The sequence below is a fragment of the Eumetopias jubatus genome, unplaced genomic scaffold, assembly GCF_037043125.1.
Source record: "Eumetopias jubatus isolate StellerSeaLion01/CBP00866 unplaced genomic scaffold, mEumJub1_p1.0 scaffold_4, whole genome shotgun sequence".
In the NCBI taxonomy this organism is placed as follows: domain Eukaryota; kingdom Metazoa; phylum Chordata; class Mammalia; order Carnivora; family Otariidae; genus Eumetopias; species Eumetopias jubatus.
The window spans coordinates 36,382,854-36,404,046 of NW_028274810.1; the positions used below are offsets into that span (position 1 = coordinate 36,382,854).

Sequence of the window (21,193 nt, forward strand, 5' to 3'; positions counted from 1 at the left end):
TCAGTCTCAGGATGATTTTTTGTTAAAATATGTCTAAGAATGTGCCATTTGGGTTTTGATGGGGAGAAAGTTAAATTGGAAGATTTTTCAAGTAAAAATCATTGAGGATTTAGGATATCATATAATTACAAATTCCACCAAATTTGTGAACCAAAACTAAAATGTTAAGACCTCTTCAAAAGGAAATTAGGAAAATTTAAAGTTTTATTGGTAGTATCTTCATACCAACATCTTTCTGACATATTAATTGATACTGCTGATGAGTTAGTCAAGGATAACATAACTTTTAAATTAGATATGTGTTTCTCTTAGCTATCCAGAGCATATAGCAAAATAAAATACATGAAATATTTTTTATTAGTGAAAGGACACATAATAATTGCACCATGAAAATTTCTTTTGGATTATTTGTCTTGAATTTCTGTATACTTCCAACACTATTGAAAGCCTGAATTTTCTCCTTGAATATTTAAATTGAATTTTACTAGATTGCTGTCTTCTGTTCAATTCTCATATGCTGCTGGTGGGATTAGAAATATCATCTGTTTTAAGGGCAGTTTGACAATCTGTATCAGAAATCTTTAAATAAATTTATATTCTTTACTTCAGCAACTTGAAATGTATGGATTAAGCCTAAGCAAATAATTGGCTGAGTATGTAAAGATTAATGCACAAGAACACAGCCTTGCTTATAGAGGCTAAATATTGGGGGCAACTGAAATACCCAACATTTAGGGATTAGTTAAGTAAAGCGTGTTATGACCATATGCTGGAACATTATGAAGCTATTAAAATTATATATCTATATTTGAGAAAATTACCATGATACAGCATGGGTCTATTGGCCTCTTATATGGAGCTATCTTCTATTGGCAGTTAAACATTGGTGAATGTCTGCCAAAGAGAGTAATTTTTGTTTTGTCATTAAAATCAAGTCCCCTTCCTTGTAATTGAAAGGCTCTAGAGTCATTTGTCTCTTGAAACCACTCCCAGTTTTTTATTGTAAGCTTATAAAATGGTATTTTACCTTCCATTTGCTATGGCAGAGAAGTATGTACCTAATTCATTTAAAAGTATCATTACACCATTAAAATATAAATTAAAAAGAACACTATCTAAGATATATTTGCATTTTGTGCTACTTCAAATTGGTATCTGATCTGCTTACCCTGATTCTGGATATGGTATTGGACTGCAGAATTTATGAGAACCTTAAAAGCTGGGGATTTCTATTAAGCTTTTGCTTTTAGAGCCACTTCGTTCCCACCAGTGGACTGCTTAGTTTCTGGGCCTACTGGATCTCTGGTTCTCCAGTGAATAAGTTGCTGCCTCGTTCCTTGACAGGGAGCCCGCAGACATTCTCACTCTAAATTTCTGGCTTTCAACTCTGGTCTCCTTTGATTGGAATCTTTCATAGCTGTTCAGACCACTGTGAGGCAGAACTCCTAGTCTTTCCACCAAGCGTAGATGGAGAGGCATCCTTAGAGCTCCTCCCAACCCCTCCTTGGCCAGAATCCCTTAGTTTTGGTGTCCAAGAGATCTTGTCATGAGATGAGCATCTTCTGTCTGCCTGATACCCCAGTTTGGGGTCTACTTTCAGACATGTGTCCCGAGGACTTGCCCTCACGTGGCAGCTATGTAGTCACATCCTTGGACATCTGCTCAAACTCCAGAGCTCCGTCTTGTCCATGGAATCCTGCTCTTCCACCACCTGCTGTGGTGAAAGCCCAGGGAAGGAACCTGACTTAAAGTGATTGAGTTGGAAAATCCAGTAAGGACATTCACCACTGGTACAATTTGGATTAGGACAATAAAGAAAAAGTGAACAAAAAAGGAAGGAGGAGTACTGAGAACACAGTCTTCAGCCCTATATCACATGCTTAAAAAGTGTGCATTGTCATTATAGCTTGAAACCAAAAGATGGTGGAAGGAGGATCAGGAGTGGAATCAGAAGTGGTAGAAAATTATCTCTTGGGGAATCAGCTTGGTCATGTGAAGGGTAACTCAACACTCAGTTATCTTGGTGACAGTGTGCTTGGCATTACCAACTTGCCCTTGCCTAATGAACAGAACCCATAAATAATGAATGAGCTGGAAACCACCAGGAGAAAGCATTAATGTACTGTGCTGTCATTATTACTGATGCAGAGTGGATATTGCAGGACTCAGAGTATTTGAGCTATTGCCGATCCATGATCAGGCAGTCAGCCAGCCAGCCAGCCAGCCATTCAGCAAATATCCGTCATGAGGCAGCCCGGGCAGATGGGTCTTGGGAGTATACTGGTGATCAAAAGAGACAGAGATCCTCCCTCACACTTGCACCTAGCCTGGGAAACAGACAACAATTATTGATGCAAGATAAATACTATCATAAGAGGTCAGGGGCTAGAGTCCTGGAACAAGGGACATTTACATCGGGATCTGAAGGATTAACAGAAGCTGGCCAGAACAGGGGCTTTGTTCTGCCACCTTTGCAGTGGCAATTGGTGGTTCAGTGACTGAATATGCAAAGAGTGACGTTTGTTTCTTCTTCAAATTTCTTTCTAGGATGTTCAGTCCTTCTCCACAATGAATGAGTGTTACTATGATAAGCGGATGGACTTTTTTTACAATAGGAGCAACACAGACACTGCCGATGAGTGGACAGGAACGAAGCTTGTAATTGTTTTGTGTGTTGGAACATTTTTCTGCCTGTTTATTTTTTTTTCGAATTCTCTAGTCATCGCAGCAGTGATCAAAAACAGAAAGTTTCATTTCCCCTTCTACTACCTGTTGGCTAACCTAGCTGCTGCGGATTTCTTTGCTGGAATTGCCTATGTATTCCTGATGTTTAACACTGGCCCCGTTTCAAAAACTTTGACGGTCAACCGCTGGTTTCTCCGCCAGGGGCTCCTGGACACTAGCTTGACCGCCTCTCTAACCAATTTGTTGGTTATTGCTGTGGAGAGGCACATGTCAATCATGAGGATGCGGATCCATAGCAACCTGACGAAAAAGAGGGTGACGCTGCTCATTTTGTTTATCTGGGCCATCGCTATCTTTATGGGGGCGGTCCCCACACTGGGCTGGAATTGCCTGTGTGACATCTCTGCCTGCTCTTCCCTGGCCCCCATTTACAGCAGGAGTTACCTCATTTTCTGGACTGTGTCCAACCTTGTGGCCTTCTTCATCATGGTTGTGGTGTACCTGCGGATCTACGTGTATGTCAAGAGGAAAACCAACGTTTTGTCTCCACATACAAGTGGGTCCATCAGCCGCCGGAGGACACCCATGAAGCTGATGAAGACGGTGATGACTGTCTTAGGTAAGGAGGAACCAAGTGAGCCATTTTCCCCATTCATTCAGCAAATGTTTATTGAGCATCTAGAGTATGCAAGGTGCTTACTAGGTAGTAGAAATGCAGTAGTGAACAAGAAAAGTCATAAATCCCCAACCTGCTTGGAGCTTATACTCTAGTAGGGGAAGACAACATAAGTATTTAAATAGAGATAAAATAATGTTATAATACATTTTAATATAACACTTATAAGGTAAAGAGGCTAAGCAGGTCTAGTTTGCAATTCTAGCTTCAGCTAGAAGATGACTTTTGAGCAGGTGTGAAGGTGGTGAGGAAGTGAACCGCGTGTGTCTGGGAAGGGCACCAGGCAGGAGATGCAGTAAGCACAGGAGCCCAGAACAGCAAGGAGGCCATTGTGGCTGGAGTAGAGCGAGCTGGGAGCGTGGGAACATACGAGGTCGGAGGGTTAATGGGAGGTGTTGGGGCCACTCAGATCGTGTAGGACAGTGTAGTTATCATAAGGACTTTGGATTTTCCGAGTGAGAAGAGAAGCCATGGGAAGGTTTTGAACAAGGGAGTAACATGATTGGACCTGCATTTTAATGGTATCTCTTTGGCTGCCATTTTGTGAGGAGCAAGGGCAAAGGCAAGAAATTTGCTGAAGAGGGTATTTCAGTACTCAGAGTGGTGGTAGGGACTGGGACCAGAGGGCAGTTGGGAGGTAGTGCTGTGTGGTTGGCTTAGTTTAACAAACAAATAGTTTTTAGGTGACTTTGAGATCACATTTGGTATAGCCAAAAGTCTGTTCAGAACAAAATGAAGAAAGAGAGGAGAGGCCTTAGGAAAGCACATGTGAACAGCTCTGAGGACTTTTTGCTTTGCCCTACCAGCCCTGGCCCTAGAAGATGTATTTGGTGCAAAAAATTTTCCCTTTGTTTTGTTTTCTCTCTGGTAGGCTGCCCCCCAATTCCAGTCTGGGTCACAGGTGGAATTGGTGCTGTGCGAGTTCACAGGACTTGTCTTCTATGTTAGAGAGTCCACTTCCTACCATGTGTGGTGGCCACAGCAGTGGGGACTGTTTCTGAGAGAGGTCCCAGAGCATGTTCCTGTCAAATCCTGATGTGAAGGAATTCTTGGGCAGCAATTCATAGTGGAGGACGCAGGGAATATGTGACGTGGGATGGCAGCCACCAGGATGTGTCCAGGTCCTGAAATTGCCAGGAAGGTATGGAAGTCAGCAGACACACAGCGTGATTGTTAGAATGATTTCAAACGAGGATTTGTGTTAGCTAACAAGTGTGTATATAGTCCTTACTATGTGTCAGGCATTGTCCTCACTGTTTTATAAATAGTAATCTATTCCATCCTCATGCCAATCTTGTGATGTAGGTGCTATTGTTACCCTCATTGCCCGGATGAAGAAACTGAGCAGAGCAGCCTGCCCAGGGCCACTCAGCGATGGATGCATAGGGCCCCCAACACACACTGTGCCGTCGGCCTTCAGAGCCCACATGTTTAACACTATACTCTGCAGCCCGTTTTGATTTATTTGGACTTTTACTGGTTTCCCTGGTTTCCTCTTTGTTTCCTCTTCTCTTTTGACCACATCATTCTTCATTTAGCCCCTTGACAAGACTGTAGGTTAAGAGTAAGAAAGGGAAGGGGGGGGTCACATTAATCAGTTTTTCCACCCTTGAACTAGACAGCATTTTGATGTTTTTGGCAAAGAGTAACTAACATTCAGTATTTATTGGTATTGTCCTTGAATTTGCTATTTTCCCTTCTTGAATTGTAAGCATCATTGTTTGGCAATGTGTCTTGAAGGCCATGTGTCAAGAAGGTAATGACCTTCTTGATTGAAGAGAAAACTCTCTTTTTTTTTCAGCATATTATGTATCATATACAGTGTGAGATAGAAAAGGTGTAATCTTAGGTGGGGAGAACAGGACTCCGTAGGACAGTCTTGGTCACTAGCTTCAGCCTGGACTGGTTACAGAAGGGTAAAAAGCAAGAGCAGTGTGGTTTTGGCAGGTGTGGTTGGATAAGGGGGGAAAAAACGGAATAAAGAGTGAAATTGCTAAGTAAGACAAGAGAAGTTGTGGTGCTGACATGGAACAATGTGGAGGAATCGGTTCATGGCGGGAAGACAGTTTGATGGCGAGGACCTGGGGAAGTTCCTTAGCGGTGAGACAGAAGGATCTGGAAGAAGATGAGAAGTCTGGGGACAGAGGAAGTGAAACTGAAGAGCTGGGTTGTATGAGGTTTTTAGGTTTCTAGATCCTGATTTCTTTGGATAATAGAAGATATGGTTTTAGCCTCAAATCTGTCATTTCCTATAAGGGTGATCTGAAGTACATTATTGGCTCACCTTTTCCTGGTTAAATTTCACCATTTGAAGTGGAATAGATAATCTTTAAATTCTTTCCAAGTTGTAAGATCCAACGATCCTGTTATAACAATAAGTAACCAAAGTCAACACAGAGTTCAGTGTGTTGACTGTGTATCAAAGCACAGAGTCTTTTTCCATAAAAGCATCAACCATAGTATCTCCTTAGGGAGGAAGCCCCTCAGTTGCTCACTGTGATGCATGTAAAAGTTCCGTTGCCTAACACAAGTGTCTCCCAAATGATAGTATCTTTGAAAGATCAACAATGCTGGCTTTACCATCATTGTAGTTACTGGTTCTAAGTATGTGTAAATTAATAGCTTAATATTTATTTCTGTAATGATTATCTGATTTAATCATTTAAACCTTTCTGCTTACATTGATATGTATGTTGTAGGAAAGGTTAAGATGGAAGCTTTTTATAAATATGCCTTCTTTTAAATATTAGGAAGTCAATCCATAAATATATATTAACTGTCTCTTAAATAGCACCTAAAAGGCAGAGTTGCATGAATTCAGGGAGCTGAATCTCATTTCCGAGAAGGAAGATGGGATGGACAGGTGAAGTTTGGGGATGGCTTCTTGGAGGGCTTGGGATGTGATCTGGAAGGATGGGTGGGATTTGAATGGGCAGGAGGGAAAGATATTTTAAGTCAGAGAAATGGCAAAATCAAAAGCGACAGTAGAAACATCTCAACTTGCATAGCACCACAAGGAAGGCCCTTGCCAGATGTATGTTGCGGTACAACAGAAAATAGCTGAATTGTGCATCCCAAAGACTAAAATTGGAATGATACAAAGAAGATTAGCATGGCCCCTGCACAAGGATGACACGAAAATTCACGAAGTGTTCCGTATTTTTTCAGCCATCAAAAAAAAAAAAAAAAAAAGAAATCTTGCCATTTGCAACGACATGGATGGAACTAAAAAGTATTATGCTCAGTGAAATAAGTCAATCAGAGAAAGACATGTATCATATGATCTCACTCATTTGTGGAATTTAAGAAACAAAACAGAGGATCATAGGGGAAGAGAGGGAAAAATAAAACAAGACGACATCAAAGAGGGAGACAAACCATAAGAGACTCTTAATCATAGGAAACAAACTGAGGGTTGCTGAAGGGGAGGGGGATGGGGTAACTGGGGGATGGACACTGGGGAAGGATCATGATGTAATGAGTGCTGGGTATTATATGACTGGTGAATCACTGACCTCTACCTCTGAAACTAATAATACACTATGGGTGAATAAATTTAACTTAAAAAAAAAAAAAAAAAGGAAATAGCTCAGTGTGAGCCAGGAAAGTTTAGTTGGCCATCCTCTTTGGAAGGAGAGAGGGAGACCAGATGACCTTTGTGTTTCTTTCCAGCATTAGTATTTTGGTTGCACACAAAGCATACAGAGCTGGACAGGGGACAGATTTTTTTCCTTGTTGAGGGAGGTGGTAGTAGTGACAATGGTGGTGTGAATCTTGAATCTCTATGTGAGTGGAAAGGCATTTAGGCGTTGTGTTCCCATTTTAGCAGCCCTGAGGCAGAAAGCTTGTTCATTTCTGAGTCATGATGTGTGATGAGCCCTTTACATGAGAGAAGTTGCTTATTGAATATTCCCATGGAAAAGACATTGGGGACATATGATCCTGCTTTCTATAGGGCACCAAGGCCCTGCCTAAGAGAGAGCCATGTATTTTGAAATCCTACTTGTTAACAAGCCTAATCGGCCTTAGCAACCAAACAAGAAGCCCCCCATGGAAAAACTTCTCATTTATTGTCAGAAAACCCACGCCATGAGCTGTGCACACGGGGATGTTCTGTTTCCTGGGAAATGGGCTGGATTTCCTTCTTTTTTGCAGAGTCTTGAAAGGCAAAAGAAAAGTAGCCTGAGGGGAGTTGTGAGCCATACTCTTGAACTCTTCCATAAGAAAATCTTCCATAAACCTTGTCTCTCAGTATGGTGTTTTTCAAACCTCAGGTTGTGACCCAGTGGCAAGTAATGAGATCAGTTAGGAGATTCTAATTGACACTTTCTGTGTGTGCACAGGACTGTAATATAAAATGTATTTCTTAACACGGGTTATGGTCAAGTATGTTTGAAAAGCCATGGTCTTAGGATCAAGGTCTCTTTTCTGGCTAATAATGACTGAAATCTTTTAAATTATGAGAAGCATTATGGTTAAGGGACCTTGAAAAGGTTTGTGGTAACTGAAACAAAGAGCTGGATGTTTTCTTGTCATTTCTCCCTCCCGCCCCTCCACTTAGGTCAGAGCTAAATCCTCCTTGCTTTCTCTCAGGGGAGAAAGGAAAGAGGCAAAGTGGTGGTAAAGAAACAGTGCTGGGAGTTCTCACACTGGAAAGAAATGGGTGAAAATTAAGTCCATCACAAGCCTTGCTAGAGTACTAATAATAGGTGTACACGTTGTTTCTGCAGCACTGTCCTTTTTAGTGTTTTAATACGTGTTCTCATTCCGCCTCGGGAAATCCTGCAAGATAAGTGGGAAAGATATTATTCTATTTTCCTGTTGCTCCCTTAGATGCACTCTCCACTCAGCTATAATTGTTTATGGTTTTTTGTTGGCGTCTCTAAGCCTTGCACATGGTGGAATACCTTCCCCTTGTTCTGTCTGGGAAACTCCCATTCATCTCGTAAGACTCAACTCAAGGGTTTATCTTCTGTGAATTTTTCCTTGCCTACCTAGGTAAACCTGCTTACAATGTCCTTTGGGCCGCCTCTCTATTTTGTTCATACTTCAATCCATCCACTTTCTTGTTACATGCCTTCATTTTGAACTAGATTGTGCGTGCTTTGAAGTCAGAGATAGTACCTTATTTATCTATCTTTGCATATCTAACATGGAGCATAGTGTCTGGAACATATGTTGAGATTATAATAGAATGAGGGAATGAATGAGGAAATGGAGGTTTAGGGAAGTTAAGTGGATTTTCAAAAGCTGGAACTGAAAGTAGAAACCGGGTTTCCTCAAATCCAGCCTGGCCTTCGGCAGAATCTGGCTGTAATAGGCCTGTGAGGTAGACGGTGACTGAGGAATGATGTGTCTTCCATTTTATAAAATGGCAAACAGAGGTCTTAGAAGGGTGAGTGGTAGTGCTGTCTTGGGAAGAGGAAAACAAATGAACATTTTTTGAGCACCTACCAGTAAGGAAGACTGCAAGTGCAAGTTACACGCTTTGGGGATTTCATTTCACTTGGCCCTCGTAATAATGCTATGCAGATCTGTTTTGTGGATAAGGAAGTCTGGGTGAACTTAAGTGTCTTGCCCATAGACCCATAGTAGCAAAAATAATAACAGTTAACATTCACTTTGTGCTATACATGGTTCTGAGCATTTGTCATGTTCCTTTAATCTCCTTGACAGCTCTTTTGAGGGAGGTTCTGTTATTATTGCCAGGTGAGGAAACTGAGGCCTGGAGAGTTTCGGTGTCTTGCCTAATATTAGTAGCAGAGCTGAAATTTGAATCCAAGCAGATTGGCTCCAGGACCCCACTCTTCAAGGTTAACGAGCAGCTTCACATAAGTGATAGGGATAGAACAACAGCGACCCCAGTAATGAGGCTTATAACTTGTATCTCCCTTGATTTCTAGTTATTTCTGTGAAGTCACTTGAACTCTCAACATTGAGCTTGCTCTTGCTTTGTGATAAAGATTTCTGCCGTGTGATAGTGACCGATGTAACAACATCTCTTGGGGGAATGACAGCTGCCCACTCTTGAAACTTTATGCAAGATGTAGACGGCAAAAACAGGTGCTTGGGAATAGGGAGGGAACCAGATTTCAGTCCTGGCTTTGCCACTTCCAAGTTGTGTGACCCTGAGCAATCTGTGACTTAGTTTCGTAGATGTGGGGATAATATCAATACCTCTGGCATGGCAAGGTTTTGAGGATGCAGTGAGACAATGTATATACAAGTACCTAGAATAGTGCTTGGCACATAGTACGTGCTAAGTCAATATGGCTACTCTTCTTAGGCCTTGGTTTGACTCTGAAGAGCCTGCCCTGCCCTACATTTAAGCAGAGTGCCCTTTTATTCCCAGTAACGTCACAAGTCCTGTGAAGAGGGAGGCCATGGCGGCAGGTTTTGTAATGGGGACAGATGGTCGGGAAGAAGTTGCCTGCGTGGGCTGCCTGACAGCTGGTGATGGCACCAGCTCAGTTCCCGGAGACCCAGGCCGACTTAGACACTGGGCACCACAGAACTGAAAAGCTCCGAGTTTGCATTACTAGACCCTGTAAACGCCAACACCGGCCACGAAATGCTGTTAGCGATTTCTGTCTCTGACAGATGATCTTTGCATTAATAATTCATTTCACTTTTGCAACATTTATGAATAAAACATTATAAGTGAGACCCTGACCATTAAGTGTTAGCTTAATAAGAATCCCGTAATACAGCACCACCATCTTGTGTGTAATCTAGAAGACATTCCTCCTAAGAAACGGTCCCGTCTTGCTAATGAATCCTACCAGCATGCCTTGTTAGTCGAGTACTGTTACCACCTATCCCAGGGTTGGGAAGTTGGCTCTTTGTCTGAAAACAGCTGAGGCCAGAACCTAGGCCTTTTGATATTATTTATGGGTTTCATCAATGACATGTCCTTGTTCCATTAAAAAATTTTTTAAAAAGTGGACACGCGCACACACACACACACACACACACACGCAATACACACAGAGAAACCAGGAGTCAAGAAACACTAACAGAATCCCAGGAGATCCTACATTTGTTTTCAGCTTTAGTAGCCTGGTGGTAGCTTCTGCAGGGCAGAAGCCTACTTTCAGTGTTTGCTGCCTTGCATGCCTGAGTTATCAAGTACCTGTTTAAAAAAAAAAGGGGGAAAGCTTTGCCTTAAGAAATGCTGAAATGATCAGATCATTGGCACACAGGAGTTCTCTTGTGGCTGAGCAGTCCTATCAGGCGGAGAATGACTAATTCTTTTCAGAGTCAAGCCATCCTGTGAGTGCTCACATGGCCCCCCTGGGTTGTGGCCTCCCACAATACTGTTTGACACGCACCCTCTGTCCTCAGGGGTGACGTGGTGATGGAGAAGACCTCACTGTCTGCTCACAAGGACAGGTTCAAGTTCAGCCCCGCTGTTGTGTGCCCCTCCATCCCACCATTTCAAGTTGCCTTCACTTCTTCACAGCCCGTCCGCCCAGACGTGTTTGGAAGTCTGTGCCTCCCCTCTGCCTGGGTGGCTGTTTGGGTCTCTCTGGCTCTCGGTGCTTTCTTTCCCTCCTGCTTCACTCCTTTACATGCCTCCCTCTGCAGTCAGGTCTAAAGTCATTTTTCCAACTCATTGTTCTCATGTCCAGTACAGTCCCTGCCCTGCCTTCTTTCTTCCATTTCTTCCACACACCCCTTCAGTTCTGTCACACCAAATACGACTCAGCTTCTTTTATTTCCCTAGCACACTTCCTCCTTCAGAACGGTTTTTCTGGTGGGTTTTCTTTCTTTTTTTTTACTCTTTATTTTATTTTATTTTTTTATGTTATGTTAATCACCATACATTACATCATTAGTTTTTTTCTTTTTAAAAAAACCTGAAGCCTTCCTCTTCAGCTGGAAGATATTCAGCAATTCAACAATTATTGACTATTTCCCAAGTGTGAGGTACAGAAACACTTCTCAAATTCTACCTTTGTGTTTTCCTCCCCTCCAACTTTTTGAAGAATAATTGACAAATGTAGCTGGGTATGTTTAAAGTATCTGACATGATGACGTGATATACATATACGTTGTAGAATAATTACCAAGATTGAGATAATTTCTTCCTTCCTTCCTTCCTTCCTTCCTTCCTTCCTTCCTTCCTTCCTTCCTTCCTTCCTTCTTTCCTTTTTTGCAGTAAGAATGCTTAAGATCTATTCTCAGCAGCTTTCAAGTACGCAATACTGTATTATTAACTATGGGCATCACATTGTATGTTAGATTCTCAGAACTTAACAATTCTTATTACTAAATATTTGTACATTTTGACCAACATCTCCCCATTCCCCTCCCCCTGGCGACCACCATTCTATTCTCTGTTTCTATGAAACTGGCTTTTTCTTCCCTTTTATCCCCCTTACGATTACACATATAAGTGATACCATACAGTGTTTGTCTTTCTCTGTCTGGCTTATTTCACTTAGCAGAGATGTTCCATTACCCCGCTACATCCAGTGCTCCTGCCAGCACCTGGCCAGCCTTCTGGAAGGTTGAGATTTCCAGAAGTCAGTAATGCCTTCTCTCCGGGCCTCCATTTCTGCCAAAGGGGAACGTGGCTATTGTCTGTTACCCAGGTGTCGCACTACTGGGCTCATACCTGGAATAGCATGGTATGTGCTGACCCATGGTAGAATTTTATCAAGTCCGTGCTAACATTGTTTGTATTTTTAGACTTTCAGCTGGGGGCCACTGCATTGTGTGTAGCTAAAGCCAACAGGTTGGGGGGGAATTGGAATCATGGCCTGGTCAGATCTAGGGATCAACGTAGAAGCTGGGATAGAGGGCAGGTGAACCAGAAGTATTGGCTGGGGGTCACCACAGGTGAGCATCCCTTCGCCCTGCTCTGACAGTTGTCCGTCTACTCCAGCCACCCACTCTCCCTCACCACCAGACTGTTGGTATAACAGCAGCATGTGAGAAGGAAAGATCCTATTACCTCAGAGAATCAGTATCTGTTGGGAGGTTTGTCCAGGTTCACCTTGTAAATCACTGTTGGTATTGTGGCCGGAGCTCTGGACTTCCAAGTTCCTGCTTCTTCTAACGGGTCTCCCTTCTTGCCTTGGTGAAATATACCTGTTCTTGGATGGCTAAGTGACCATGATATATACCAAGAGTTGTTTGTTTTCATCAAATCAGAGAGTTCATGGCCCAACACTGGGCCTGTTTTATCCTTTTGGTTTTCTGAAGAGGGAGAGATTTCTGGTTTTTAGATTTTTCTCATCATAAACATGTATTGGGTACCTCTGCCCTTAAAGGCACTACAAATCTGTGCTTGTTCTGATGTTTTATGGTTGTCAGGAGATGACCAAGGTTCATGAATCAATGGTTGTGTCATATGTGAGGTAGATTACACAGAGGCAGATCTGCTCTGTTGGCTTTTTGTACGTAAGATTTAAAGGGAACCCTGTTTATAGGCTGATCTGAGAAAATAAGAAGATTACCAAAAAAATAACTCCCAGGATAACTGAAGGAACAAATAAATATACAGAAGGGCCAAGTGAGGGTGCCCAGGCAAAAAACGCCGTGGGTTTGGATAGTCTGTGGAGGCTTCCTTGGAGAGGCAGGATATGAGCCAGATCTCAGTATAACAGGTAGAAAAGAGGGCAAAGCCTTGTAGACAGGTGGGATGGGCAGGATGGAAGACAGGCCTACACATATCTAGGGAGACCCTACTGAGGCCAAGAGTGGGAAAGGGGACAGGGTAGACCGATTTCTGGAATAAGGGGTTTGCAGAGTAATGACAGTCTAGTTTGAGAGGCAGACTGGAGTCAGAGAGTGGAAGACCTTGAATCCCAAGATGGTGTGGACTTCATTGTCAAATGTCTACAGAGGCCGGGCAGATGACATGGGTGCCTGGGTTGGCCTTGGACTTAGAAGGCAACAGGGAGGGGTGGCACCTATGGCTGCCTGGACAGATTCAACTTTGGTTAAAAGACGCTATAGGCCGAATTATATAGGTCTGCAGCCACAGCTAAACTGCCTCACTGGCAATGGAGAGCCCTTGTGGGGTGTTGAGGGCATTGATGGGTTGAGAGTAAGGTGGGAGCTGCTAAATGTAGAATTTTAGGGAGATGGGGGCTGGTTGAAGAGGGAGAGATGATTTAGGAGATTGCTGGAATTGGCCCAAAGCTCTGTGGGTGGTAGGTAGCTCAGATGCCCAAGAGAAGGCAGAGCTGGCCCCTTCCAGAGCAGGAAGGTACAGCTGTCAGCAGGGGCCAAGTCCACGTGGGCCGGGATGAGCAGCCAGGGAAGCCCAGCAGGGGGGCAGAAGGGGAGCAGGCCAGTGGGTCATGGACTTGCAGAAATCTGGCCTGGTCAGATCTGGGGATCAACGTAGAAGCTGGGCTGACCGGGCTCTGTGTGACTGTGCAGGCCACATGCCTGCTGGACTGCTCTGGCTGCTGAGTATAACCTCCCAGCCTTAACTGAACGCCAAGGGCAGAGAAACTTGGAAGCAGGAAGCAGAGAGCCACCCTGGAAACTGAGATTCAGGGGCAGGAATTCATCCTGGAAACTAAGATTTCTTAAAGCCTTTGAGCTTTGCCCATTCTCAACCTCCCAGCTGACCTCACCTTCCTTACTTCCCTCTAGCCCTTCTAACCAAGAAGATAGAAGTCGTCTGATGTGAATGTTCTTATTACCCCTCCCTCCACCATTTTAGCTAATCTGCAACAGCCTCATCTTACGTTCTAGCTTTCTACAAGAGCCCATTACTTCCAGCCTCCCCAGGAGCCTATTCTCATTATTCTTGCTCTGCTGTGTACTTGCCCATTGAAAAATGCAGCGCCTGACCATACATCCCCTTTCTAACTACTGTTCTTTCTTTCTTATCCCATTTTCTTAATACCCCAAGCCATGGTAAGCTAGCTCTGCCCCTATTAGGATTGCGCTGATGAAGCCCCCATTGCCCTCCTAACTGCCTGCTCTAGTGATCTGACTGGAGCTCCCTGTTGCACAGTTGCCTGCCTCATGCCACCCTTTGATGGTTTCTTCCCTCTTCAGTTCCTTCTCTGTCTCTTGTCCAGTCCCTCCCATCTCTGGCCATCCTGGAAATGCCCTTTGTTCCTGTCCCCTGTAGCTGCCCAAGTTCTCTTAAGATGACCTTCCTTTGGGGCTTGGACCAGTGCCTCTCTGTGAATGCTACTCAAAGCCGTGTCTCCATCCTCGGCCTCTCTCACGAGATCCAGATCTGTTTCCAGCTGTGGATTGCCCACATGCAGCCAGATGCCCTGCAGGCCCGACTCCATGGGTCTTATTGTGCGTCTACAGTAGAGGTCCCATCTGCCTTGCCTTCCAACCTGGAACGCTTAGTATGGCCATCTCTCTCACCATCTATATCCAGTTAGTCACCAAATCTACTTGAGGGGTGTCTCAGATCCTACTGAATCCCTTTAGGCTGACCCTCACCATTCTGTTGCTTCCAATCATCGCTGGATTCCCTCCTCCCAGCGTTCCTGCCCCAGGCCTTCCTATATACCGCCAGCCGAGGTACCATCCTAAAAACACAATGAAATGTGTCTAATCTCTTCTGGGCCCTTCTTGTATTCTAGATAAAGCCCAAATTACCGAGCTGGTATTAGGAGGCCACTTTCACAATTCTGGTCCCAACCTTCTTTTCTAAACATCCCCCCTACCCCACAGCCCAGTCTTCTGTGGGGCTAAGCTTCTCCCCATTCTGCTGCTGTGCAGGGTCTGCTTGATGCTCCTCTTGGGTAATCTTTTTTTTTTTTTTTAATATGGGTGCTAGAGATAGACCACCTGTTTGTTTGTTTTTTAATTCTTTTTAAAAACATTTTTAAAGTAATTTCTACACTCAACAAGGGGCTCGAACCCATGACCCTGGGATCAAGAGTAGCATGCTCTACCCGCTGGGCCAGCCAGGTGCCCCTCTTGGGTATTCTTAGCATGACAAACTCCCTATCTATCTTTTAAGATCCTTCTCTGTTATAGTTTCTGACTCTCCCAAAGTTAATTATCCAGAGCTTCTATAGAATACTATTTATATGTATAAAAGTGGTTAGCCCATTTTATTATAATTTATTTGCTAAGTGCCTGTATCTCTGACTAGACTGAGCTTGTCAAGGACAGGACTGTGTCTGTCTTCATTTCTGTAGTGCCTGGCACACAGTAGTTACTCAACAAAATTCATTGTTTATATAATGATCTAACAAACGTATTAATCAGATGGGTCCTGGCACAGGCACTGAGCAGCTGCTCCAACCTCTGTCCTTGTCCTGGTCATAATCACAGGGAAGGTCCTACTGCTGCTCGGGATCCTCCTTACCCTGTGATATCATGACTTGATTTGCCTTCTGGAATGCCGGCCCCCCATGTCCTGGCTCTTACCAGTGGTCTTTTGGAGCTGGGGGGAGTTTGAAGCGGGTACCAAGTAAACCTTAAGTGAGTGACTCTAAGGCATAAAAGGAGATTTCTGTGGTAGGAATGGGATTAGAGGTGGAGAAATCACCAGAGAATACCTGGTTATTATAGGCTTCAATTCTCTCCTTCGAGCGTTAGCTGGTTACTTGGGAGGCTGTTATATCAGGGCTGCAGACAGGACTGGCTGCACAATTCATGGGCCCCTTATAAAAAAAGAAAAAAGGCAGGAAGAAAAGTGCTGCTAAAGGCACTAAGATCTAAAACTCTCCTTTCTTCTGAACATCTCCGCTCACACTCATGCCCTGTCATCCCGCCAAACTTGACTTACAAACTGTAAGTTCAAAGGCAAACTTACTGAGGATTTCAAGATGGAGACAACAGATCTTGAAGCAGAGCTCAGGGCCCTGGTGAGCACGGGCTCTGTGTGACTGTGCAGGCCACATGCCTGCCGGACTGCTCTGGCTGCTGAGGATAACCTCCCAGCCTTAACTAGCCCAGGACCACATGCAGAGACTCCCGTCTCATTGAGTTTATCCTCCCGCAGGATTACAAGGGCCAGCCATTGTGTGTTGTCTCATGATCCATCTCCTCCACTGTGAGAAGTATCCTCTTAGAAGCTTCCTTATCTTCTTCAGGGTAAGGCTCCTTATCACCAGCCTTGAGCACTGATGGGGGTACACAGGGCCCGTGTGGCTGAGACAGTCCCCGGAGCTCCCACATACAGCTCATACATTACTGGGCTTTCAGAACTTCACCAGTGAGGCAAAGACCCATCTGTTCCTGCCCTGTGTCTGTTCTCAGTCTTCCCAGCTGGGCCCAAGATAAGGCTTGTCGGTGCTCTATCCAGAACAGTCCCCCTCATGACTGGGCTCACCTAAAGAACACCACAAACGGGCCTCATATGAAAGGTCAGAACTTTTTGCGTGACTTAAACAATTCCTCCTTGGAACATCAGTGTTACCCTTCCCAGGATGTGTTCCAAGCTCCTGGGTCCTGGGACTCCTTGGAATTAGGCCTGATGTCCTGTTGAAGGCTCTGGGCTCCGGAGGAGTTATACTGAGTTTACTTAGATTGGAAAACCTGTATAGCAAAGTTCCTGGGATCGACATGGCCACTTGGATGTCCTGCTGCTCCTCCAGAGACACACAGCAAACTTGCGAAGTCGTCCGAGGAGAGTTCGGTGCTGTCCACAGCGGCTGGGGCTCATCCTCAGGATGCTGTGGTGGCATAGCAGAAGCAACTGCTTGTGGGCTCTGTAGCTTAGAAGCTGAAACTCTGTCTCTTCAGTAGCATGGAATGGACCCTCAGAAGGACAAAGAAGTGGCCCTATAAGAGGTTTGTGCTAATCTGTGGGCTAATACTGGACTCTCCCCCATTTGCTCTAACTTCGAAGGGAAATTTTTTTCCTTTGCTTTAAGACAGCTTGCACTTTAGAGAGTGCCGTGAGCCTGGAGGATCTTTAGGCTTCCTGATTCTTCTTTGCTGGCCTCTGTATAATAAGGGATCATGTAGACCCTTCTGACTGTAGGAGTCTCTCTGGATGTGGTCAGAGAGGGACAATGCCAAGGACCGGCCACTGGATTCTGGACTTTTGTCCTTTGGGGTAGGGGGACAGTGCTAGCCTGAGGATCCTGCAGGGGCAGTCTGGAAGTTCTTAAGTTGAGGGTTTTCTTGAATTCCTTTGCATTTAGGAAGGGGAGGTAACATAGGAGAGTTCACTGGGTAGTTGGGCTCAGCCTGAGGAGTCTCAGTGATTGTGGGGTAGAGGGGCTGTGGCCTTCAGGATCCACACAGAAAGGTGGGTTCTCTATTCTGAGGAGTTCTCTGGGACTTGGCTCTGCAGCCCCTCTGAAGCACTTTGGCCTAGCCTCTGGGGACCTGGGGCCCTCAAGAGGCTTCAGGGCCTCAGGAGAGAGCAGCCATCTTGGATTATTCAGAGACCAGTGTGACCAGGCATCAGATGTTCAAAGAACACGGCTGAGCCAGGGGGCATGGGGCTCATGAGCCACGAGCAGCCTTGGACAGTAGAAAAGAGAGTATACTAGGGTCTGAGGGTTCTTAACCTCTTTCTCTTATGGTCCCTCGAAGACATATTGGACTATATTAGTGCATGTTCTGTAGTTATCAGTCTGGGGGCGGTAGGCTGAGACAACCCCTCATCCAGTGAACGGAAAAGGTTGGATGCCAAGCTCATAGCACTTTATGTCTTCATTGCAGATGAAGATTTCTAGCATCCCTGGGATCCTCTTGAGCTTTCTGGAGAGCTCTTTGGGCATTCACTTGGCATGGGAAATAGATGAACACCTGGAGACCTGAGGGGACAACTGGTCCGCCGGACCCTTGGCCCCCTGGGTGGAGCTTCTCCAGCACCTCCAGACCAGGAACAGGTCACAAAGTGATGACAGAAAGTAGTACAGGTAGGAGCCACCACGTTTAGATGGAAAGCGTTTGTTCCCTTCAAGCTGCCACTGTCCAGGCTCTGTGGCAGTTGAAAGGCAGGCATGGCTGCAGAGCCGGGGCCAGGGCTAGGGCTAGGAGAGGAGGCAGTGGGGCCAGGAGCTGGCTGGATCTGGGCAGGTTCACAAGGGCCCGTGCCTGCTGAGAGAGGCAGGGCTGAGGGAGCACCACAGGCAGATCAAGGGAGAGTGGCAGGTCCTAGGGGCCAGCACAGTAGCACGGGCCCTGGAGTAATGCCAGGGCTAGCAAGGAAGGACTGGGGTCCAGGCAGGAGAGCTGGGGACAACAGATGTCACTTCCGCCAACCACCCGGTACAGGAAGCCACCTCAAAATCAGTCGTTGGAAGTCAGGGAAACTTGACTGCTGGTAATGGGAATCTGGTCACTGACCTGAGCCGAGCTGGGGATCAGGATGGGCGGATGCCTCCTCTGGAGGGCTGCAGGTCCCTGAGAGACTGGCAGGAGTCAGGGAGAGGCCCAGTCGCAGCAGACCTTGTACCAGTCAGGCTACCGTGGAGACATAACGAGTGGGGCCAGGAATGTGGCCCAACGGAGGCTGGGGGCTCCTCAGATTCTTCCTAATGAGAGGTGGGCTCTGACCAACTCCCAGGGCTTGGTTGGGAGAGCTGCAGGAAGAGGGCCCAGACAATCTGTTACAGAAGTGAGGCTTCAGGACGGGGGGATGGGGCGTTGTATCAGGCTCACACAGGTACAAGCTCTCTCTCCCGTCCTGCACACACGCACCACTTTCTACTTCAGCGGTCTGCTCGTAGAGCCCTGACCTGCACTTTTTGAAGAAACTACCCAGGCCCCATGCAGAAACACTTCACAGAAGCAAGAGTTACTGTGATGGCAGTGAGAAAACTGGAAAAATAGATTTAAAAGGACGGCTGCCTCAGGAAGGGCAGGCGTATCACGCACGAGGGGAGCAGCAAAAGGACGAAGCCTGCTTCAGAGCTTTGCATTTGGATGACCGAAAGAACAACAGAAAAATGCTTTATGAACAGAAGTTCAATGAAATAGACCCAAAGCGGAATCTCTGATACTCTTAGAGAACAGAAGACATCGTATTTTTAAAAAGGTTGGAAAATACCCCTTCACCCGTCTCCAGGAGCAGAAAAGTCCCTCAAAAGCTCCAGGTAGCACACCGAAGCCGCATCCCCCGCTCTGAGGGGGCCCATCTATTTAATACACTTCTTCTCTCCTGCCTGTATATCAAGAGACTTAACAAATTTTTGTCATTGTCTTGTTCTTCTAGTTATCAGGAGTAAACTATTTTGTTAGGTTGAAATTAGCCGGTTTGCATTTGAATCAGATCTCATTTGCTCTGACACAAACAATCCCCTTTGTGGGAATGAAAACAATTTAATGGCGTGGTCTGAAGGAGAAAACAATATTACTCAAGCTATTAACACCAGGGGACTGCTTGCTGACCTCTCACAATGACCTGCAAACTGTGCTTCCAATATTACTGCACTCCTGAGGAAGCATGGAATGAAATCTTGCCCCAAAATGTTTAAGAGAGCGCTTCATGTGAGAAAGCCATAGAAAGAGAAAGAAAGAAAGAGAGAGGGAGAGAGGGAGGGAGGGAGGAAGGAAGAAGGAAGGAAGGAAGGAAAGAAGGAAGGAAGGAAAGGAAAAAAAAGAAAAGGAAGGAAGAAGGGAGGGAAGGAGGGAAAGGAAGAAAGGAGAACTTTGTCATGTTGAGCTAAAACTTGCTTGCCAGAGGCTGAGGGCGGTGGAGCCCACCCACCTTACTTAGAAATGAGCCCTCTAGTTTGAAGCCTTGGCAAGAGCAGTAAGCTTTAGGATCGCGGCTGCGTGGGACTGGTAGAACACGTCGTCCTGCCCTCTTGTTTGTATATCGTCCTGCCCTCTTGTTTGTATATAACGGTAGCATTGCCACGACACGCAAACCTTTAGAAACTTCCCGGTGGATGAAGTATCCCTTTCTGCAGTTTGGTAGAATGACTGTTCCTGCTTTTTTCTAAAAGTCACGTTTTTCCTCCAAGCAAAGGCATGTTTATTTTAGCAAAGCCTACATTTTCTCTTCTTTTTCAAATTCTTGCCTATTTATTCTGAAGAGGTTTTCCTAAACTCTTACAGTTTGGGGTGCATAAAAGCATTTATTTGAGCATAATTAAAGGGGTAAATTGGCCTTGGACCAACACATTGGCAGGATAAGAAGCATACAGTTTTCTCACTGCAGTTTTATTTCATTTTATGCTCCTAAGGGTGCATTTTCCTGCTCCTGACTGTGCCCAGTCCCGTTCATCTGGGAGGGGCCATGCTCTGCAGGGACTTTTCCTCTCCCTCTCCTCTCCATTCCACCTGGAATGGAATGAAGATGTAAAGTTGGCTTTGGATTCTAATTCTGCTGTCTGAAGGAGAAATTTCATTTTTCTCCACCTGTTTCCTCACCTGTAAAAGTCCTAACACAAATCCTTCCTAGAGTGTATTCTTAGGAGTAAATGAAATTTAATGCTAACAAGAAACTTTAACAAGAGTATAATAATATACATAGTGGCTTCTGGAATTGACTTAGTAATTTCAAAATATTTTCAAACCTCACCCTGTGAATTTGATTTAGCCACCCAATAACCCCAAGCAGCAGACAGGACAGAAATTCCTAGCCCCATTTTATGGCTCAGGAATAAATAAAGCCTAGAGAGGTGACAAAACTTGTGAATCTGGACATCAAGGCTAGAGCTCAGAATGTAAATAGTTTTATAAATATGAAAGTGCTTTGGCTCCAGATTTTAAACATGTCTAAAGCCTTTATTATTTTTGTTATTATGAATGTAGTCCTTGGCTGGTTGCCAACATTTACATATTACAGAAACTTATGATTTAGAAAGTGGAAGTCACCCTCAGTCCTCTCTTTAGAAAGGCCGGAACCACTGTTAACAGTTTGCTGTGTTGTCTTGTAGACCCTTTCCCTGCAAATAATATGTGTGTGTGTACTCCTAATAC

The 21,193-nt window shown here is 44.9% G+C and overlaps 1 protein-coding gene and 1 non-coding gene across 3 annotated transcripts in view; both read left to right on the top strand.

The window, feature by feature from the left end:
• The first annotated feature begins 2,568 nt into the window (after positions 1-2,568).
• The window catches only part of LPAR3 (lysophosphatidic acid receptor 3), a 50,047-nt gene continuing 31,422 nt past the window's right edge, over positions 2,569-21,193 (top strand). Inside the window, exon 1 of one of the 2 annotated variants that reach the window (XM_088022949.1) lies at positions 2,569-3,319. In XM_088022949.1, coding sequence (XP_087879075.1) covers positions 2,569-3,319 — 751 coding nt within the window. The remainder of the gene's footprint in view (positions 3,320-21,193) is intronic. The other variant, XM_028102381.1, reaches the window with a different exon arrangement.
• On the top strand, positions 6,423-6,525 carry LOC114208525 (U6 spliceosomal RNA). The gene has a single exon (XR_003609036.1). It is a non-coding gene; the product is annotated as a U6 spliceosomal RNA (small nuclear RNA).